Source organism: Melanotaenia boesemani, chromosome 5 (genome assembly GCF_017639745.1).
Source record: "Melanotaenia boesemani isolate fMelBoe1 chromosome 5, fMelBoe1.pri, whole genome shotgun sequence".
In the NCBI taxonomy this organism is placed as follows: Eukaryota; Metazoa; Chordata; class Actinopteri; order Atheriniformes; family Melanotaeniidae; genus Melanotaenia; species Melanotaenia boesemani.
In genome coordinates, this window is record NC_055686.1 from 3,864,447 (window position 1) to 3,870,656 (window position 6,210).

Genomic DNA, 6,210 nt, shown 5'->3' on the forward strand with positions numbered 1-6,210 from the left:
TGATGGAAAATGTGTTTTTGGACATCATAATGAATCTACAGATGCTAAATTGTCTCATTTTGCCATCAATAAATGACTTTCTGGTCAGCTTTTGTGTGGACTGGTTTCTAACCTGTGGCAGCTCTGGACAGTAGAGGGCACTGCTGCTCCAGAAACAGTTTACCTGAAACAGAGTTACCTGGTAACGACATCATCTGCTTTTGATAGCTGGGATTTACAAGACAACTCAAACGTACCATAACGTTGTACTGCGGAGCAAGTATGCGTGAATCTCCCTTCTCATATATTCTCGGATGGGTTATCCCACTAGCTATTCTTCAAGTTTTGTTTAGAGACAGTGTCAGGTTTAAGACTCAACGACTGAAGGTTGTAAAACTCGATGGCTCATCGTGATGTCTGAGTAGTTCAGGTGTTAAAGGCCTGAGTTTGTCTGCAGGGGGTTAAAACCTCCTGATGGAAAGACTTTTCAGCTTTGGATGGAAAAAGAGAGACTAAGAACTGGTCCAGAGGCTGCAGAGCTGCATGAGAGGACAGCTCAGGGTGATGGAGAACTGGCTGAAGTTCAACAAGCTGCAGGTTCAATTCCCTGGAAACAGGCATCGGTTTCAGCTCAGAGATCAATGAGTCTGAAATGTGAAGATAAAAGATTTTCCAATGTGAAGGGTTGCTGATTTTAAAGAAGCAAACTGCAAGTAAAGAGCATATAGTCATTAATGTTATATCTGACTGTATTTAAAAGTTTTCAGGAGTTTCATGAAGGTATAGATGGACAACCGTCTGGTTTTCTCAGGTGTAGTGGGTTCAGACCTCCTCATTACCCCCGTATGTTACGCCCATGCTTGTACTTCTCTCACTTGATACAACAACACTGACAAAATATCAATAACATTGACCAACAGGAGCTTGGATGTCATGTTTCTAATGCAGGTCTTCCTCCTAGAACCGGAACAAACCTCCTCCAGGACCTCCAGTGGTCTCTGATCAGAAACTAGTCTCCACAGATGGAAACGGCTTCATGCGCTCTGATCTGAGCAGGTTTCAGCTGGTCTTCACAAATCAAAGCCGCACATTCCACTGAGGATGATGACGGTGTGTTTACATGAGATAAAACAGGCTGAGAGGACGAAGGTCAAGTTCCAAGGTTGTGCTGAGGTGTAGGTGTGTGTTTGTATGTGAACAGTGTGATGAGGTGACGGCTTGTAAACAATGTGTGTGTTTTAACTTACAGGCGACTTGAAGGGAAGCTGTTTGTTTTTGAATGTTGTTGTTGCCATGGTTTTCCCTCGACAGACGCTGCTGCTTCGTTACCTGCTGCTGTCGACCACGCTGTCTCTGCTCCTCTTCATCAGCTCCTTCTGGCTACGTGAGTTTCCTCCGTCATTCACACTGGTCGGCCATGTTGGCTCCACCTTCATGAAGTCAAACTGTTTACGATGACGGAGCGTTTAAAGACCATCTGATATTTGTTCTATAAAAAGGCTTCCTCGCTTTAAGCCCGCCTCCTAAAAGAAACGCTATGTTCTGATTGGCTGATTTGTGGAAGCTTCTGGTTGGATCGGGAGGAAACTTTTACATCATTATTTATGACTGAAACTGGATGAAGAAAATTTATCTGATTCAGTGTTTTATGGTTTCTGCCAATCTAATTTATTGATTTATTTATTTAGTGCCAGTTTACCCAGTTCAGCTACAAAGTGCCTCCAGTTATTCCCTTTTACAGTGTAAGGTACAGTGTCAGGAAATTATTTAAAACTGCTAAATAAAAGGGATTATTTACCAGTTTTACTTCTGCTCCTCAGCTCAGGGTGGAGGACGAGACTGTGGCTCTTCCTGGCAGCCATGTTTGACTTTTTACAGCCAAACGGTACGTCTTACACACATATGTTCCTGAACAAAGTGCACGTAGAAACCAGTTTGACTGTTACGTTCACAGTGGTGGTGGTCCAGTGGGTGGGGGCTAAGGCCACCACTTGGTTCCGCCCCTGCTACTTGAACTTTGTAGTGTGAATTTGCACAGCAATGTCTGAGAGGAATGAAAGTGTGTGTGTGTGTGTGTGTGTGTGTGTGTGTGTGTGTGTGTGTGTGTGTGTGTGTGTGTGTGTGTGTGTGTGGAGAGGGTTAAATGTAAATTACTAAATGATCAAAAGAGAAGCAACAGATGTAAATACTGGGATCAGTCCATATATCCCAGCATGCACTGCTCTACTTGCTGCAAGCATTGAGTTACAGTAATGTCTTATGGAATCTGAGACCATGCTCCTCAACCGGAAAAAGGGTGAAGTGTCCTCTCCGGTTTGGCAATGAGGTCCTGCCCTAAGTGGAGGAGTTTGTGTGTCTCAGGGTCTTGTTTAGGAGTGTGTGGGGGGTGGAGCGGGAGATCTACAGGTGGCAGCAGTCGTGATGAAGGAGGAGCTGTCCTCAAAGTTCGTGATTTACCGGTTGATCTAAAGCCCTGTTTGCACCAAGAAGTCACGGTTTGGTTCGGTAAACCCTGATATCTGATGCATTCGCACAGTCAGCCGTAGCCTTGCCTAGTGGGTGGAGTATAAACCAGATGTGTCAGCTACATTTTAAAGAGACATCATAGCAACACTGTGAATTACAATAAAGAAGAAGGTGACCTAGAAAGGAGGAGAGAGGTGGCCATCCAGCAGTTTGTCTACTTTCATCTAGTCATGTGGCTTTAAAGAACAAAACATCCACCGTCTATTTAAATATGAAGATGTTCCTGCTTTGTTCTTATTGAGTCAAGCAGCAAGGAATGATCCTTTCAACCAATCAGTGGATAGCAGTGTGTCAAGCTCCACCATTTTGGGTTTGATTGGTAAGACTGGAACCCCAATGAAAGGGTTTCAAAAAGGTAGCATGGCCTGGATATTCAGATATTCTGGCATTCTTTCCAGTTTTTGCCTGTGGAAACACAAAAACTGCCCAGTACCTTACTGAGCCAGACCCTCTGGTGGAAATGGGGGTTATGTTCCCACCTTCAGCTGTGGTCACCAGCTGTGAGTAGTGAAGGAATGAGATCATAGATACACGTGGCTGAAATGAGTTTTCTCTGCTGGACTCTCCCTTAGAGATGGGGTGAGAAGCTCAGTCTAACAAACTGGATTTGATTGCTGTGACTGAGACCTGGGTGAATTCTGGCGAGTCTGGCTTCTTCTCTGAACTCGTCTTGTCCGGTACTGTGTGCAGTCATATATCGGCCTCCTAAATATCATAAGGAGTTTTTAAATGAGTTTGCTGAACTTTTGACTGACATCATGCCTAAACATGATCGAGTCCTTATCATTGGGGATTTTAATATACATGTATGCTGCCCTGATAAACCGTTGGTTAAGGACTTTTTAAGCCTGATTGACTCCTTTAACTTGACACAGTGTGTGTCTGGACCCACACATGACCAGGGTCACACACTGGACTTGGTTTTAACTTCTGGTGTCTAATCTGAGGATCTGTGACACGGTTTTCTCTGATCATTTACCGGTGATACTCAGCATCGCTCTGCCCGGCGATGTTTTTAAACCTCCGGCCCCAGTTTGTAATGTCCGTATGCTTAACCCTTCCACTGCCGATCGTTTTCATCACTATTCCTCACAGATCATGTGTTTCCTGAGAGTCATGACATGGATAAACTCAGCTCTTGGTTTTGTTCCACCTGTAAGATTTTAGATGTTGTGGCTCCTCTAAAATCCAGGTTCCCTAAAACCAAAGCTGAGCTGTGGTTGGATGAAACAAGTCATGCTGTCAGACACCGATGCTGAAAACCTGAACGAAAATGGAAGAAGGATAAACTCCAGGTGTCGTTCCAGATTTTAAAGGACTGCTGACATCAATATAAAAAACTGTGAGAGATGTAAGAAGAAAATATCTGTCTGATATTATTATGTCAAATCGCCATAAGCCTCAGGTTTTATCAAAACAATAGATTTTGCTCTCAATGTTCCTCAAAGTGTTGGTATTGATCCCTCAATTGAGGCCTGTGAAACTTTTTTCATTTCTTTGTAGATAAGGTGACTTCTGTTAGGGCTCAGATTCCATCTTCTGTTCTTGACCCATCAGTTTCTGTTCCCTGTTCTGCTGTTTTTCACCAGTTTGAACCAGTTTCTTTGTCTTTTCTTTGTGAGATTGCTGGTCATCTGAAGCCCTCAGGTTCCCATACAGATGCTCTCCCACCACGACTATTCAAAGAGCTTATTTCCACTGTAGGACCATCGGTTCTTGCTGTTATTAACAACAATCTGTCCTAAAGATTATAAGATACTATGTCCAACCACTGCTCATCAAACCAGCCTGGACCCCACCATTCTGTGTAATTTCTGACCAATTTCCAAACTTCCTTTCATTTCTAAAATCCTAGATTTATACACAGATAGAAGAGTTTTTAGAAGTAAATAATGTTTTGAGGTCTTTCAGGCTGGTTTTAAACCTCTTCATAGCACTGAGTCGGCTCTACTTTTTTTCTTTGTCTCTCAGCCTGGTCCTCTACCAGCCCCTAAGGAGTGGGCAGGGCTGGATGTAGCCCCGCCCCTCATTAAAGAGTGTCCCGGACAGTCATTTCAGGCCCGGCATCTGCTTCGTCACCTCAAGTCCAGCCTGGCTGACAATGAGGACGACATCCTGCTGGAGTCCTACCTGCAGAGCTGGGATCAACTTCTCAAGTACTCATACAACTTTTCATGGTTTTTTGTGGGCCCTGAGCCAATGTTAGCTTTAAAAACCAATTTTTTAGCCCTCTAGTAGCAATTTCTGAAGTGTGAGTCTTGTTACCAGGAAAAAATTAAGTTATTTCAACACGTTATCTTACAAAGACACTGTATTAAGTTTGAAACCCAAGTTTAAATCTACATGACCAAGAAAAAATAAGTTAAAGTTCAGTAAAACCTGTTTTTGCTCCTTAGTTTCATGGAGTCTCTCGGGACGATTGTCAGTTTCTTCTCTCAGAAAGTGAAAGAAAAGATTTCGCTGATTCGAGAGCTGTCACTGAAACACAGTTTAGAGGCGAGTAGGAAACCAGCCGACTCCGCTGGACCACAAATCCCAGCAGCGTTTGGTCTACAAACCGGGGTGAGACATCAGTTCATCAGATGCCAGGACCAGACTAAAGTCATTTCCAGCTAATTTATTCTAACATTTCTCCTCCTGAGGCATATCGATCTGTCCAATCCATGGTGGAGGCGGAGCTAAAAGCGGGCGTGGTCAACTTCCTCCATCGTACAGATTCTGGATGCAGAACGCTGCTGCGGCTGCATCGGTCGCTGCTATGGCTGAAGCTGATGCTGGAGGGTTTATCTGAGGGACCAGATGCTGACGGACGCTACAAAACGCCCGGAGAGCTCAGCAGGTAACACCCGTTCTGTTTTTAGCTGTTAAAGGAAATCAGAAAAGACTTTTAGTTTGTCTTCCATTATCTTCGTTCAGGGACGCCTACCAGGTGGCGTTGGCCCCCCACCACCCCTGGTTTCTCCGTCAGGCCGCAGAGTTCGTCTTCCTCGCCCTCCCTGACAGGAAGTACTTCCTGCAGTTGGTGTGTGTCCAGAAGCAGCAGGAGGCCACGCCAGTCCTACGCATCATCATCCACGCCCTGATGCTGGTGCACGAACGAACGCAACGAATCCTGGCCGAGCACGACATGCTGGAGCTGCCATGAGCGGCAGACGTCCTCACCCCAACGACACAAACGCAAAATCCAAAGAAACGAGAGCAAATCAAACATATAACCAAGAACTTTGTGTTTGTGGATGTTTTACTCGCAATGTTTGAGTCCTTTCACTTCTTCATTATGAAACACAGAAGATCTGCTGAAGATGTTTGCAAACACCAGGAAGCAGCAATGCTAACATGTAGCGTAGCAACATGATGAGAAACTCAGCTAAAAGACTCTACCAGCATCGGCATTCAAACCAAATACAGTTCAAACCCCAAGCAGTTTTCTGGGAATGTAGAAACCAGGAGAACATCTCTGTCCACTTTAGAGCTTCTGCTAATTTCTCCACACAAACAAGGAGTCACATGACAGCAGAGACTCTGCTGGTTACAAAGACGTTTGTCTCATCACGGTGGGACAGAAACTCTGGAGCTAGCAGCCAGAACCAGAAACCAGGTCTTACTGTTGCTGTTTGTGGTGAAAAGTTTGATTCCAGCTCTAAAACTCTGCTAATGTTTCTCCTTTGAATCTGCCTTAGTTTGACATGAACCATGAAGTTCCTG

The 6,210-nt window shown here is 44.5% G+C and overlaps 1 protein-coding gene across 1 annotated transcript; it reads left to right on the forward strand.

Moving 5' to 3' along the window:
- Window positions 1–803: 803 nt before the first annotated feature.
- Window positions 804–5,877, forward strand: gltpd2a (glycolipid transfer protein domain containing 2a). Its single transcript, XM_041986263.1, has 6 exons — window positions 804–1,363; window positions 1,800–1,864; window positions 4,477–4,661; window positions 4,902–5,067; window positions 5,148–5,344; window positions 5,422–5,877. The coding sequence occupies exons 1-6, from the start codon at window positions 1,273–1,275 to the stop codon at window positions 5,648–5,650; spliced, it is 933 nt and encodes a 310-aa protein (XP_041842197.1). The 5' UTR covers window positions 804–1,272; the 3' UTR covers window positions 5,651–5,877.
- Window positions 5,878–6,210: the final 333 nt, after the last annotated feature.

What these genes read in the sequence shown, in the direction of transcription:
- gltpd2a (XM_041986263.1), top strand. Translation starts at nt 1,273, where the DNA reads ATGGTTTTCCCTCGACAGACGCTGCTGCTTCGTTACCTGCTGCTGTCG. An exon ending in TGACTTTTTACAGCCAAACG is followed by an intron (nt 1,865 to 4,476) that starts GTACGTCTTACA and finishes TTTGTCTCTCAG; the next exon opens with CCTGGTCCTCTACCAGCCCC. An exon ending in ACGCCCGGAGAGCTCAGCAG is followed by an intron (nt 5,345 to 5,421) that starts GTAACACCCGTT and finishes ATCTTCGTTCAG; the next exon opens with GGACGCCTACCAGGTGGCGT.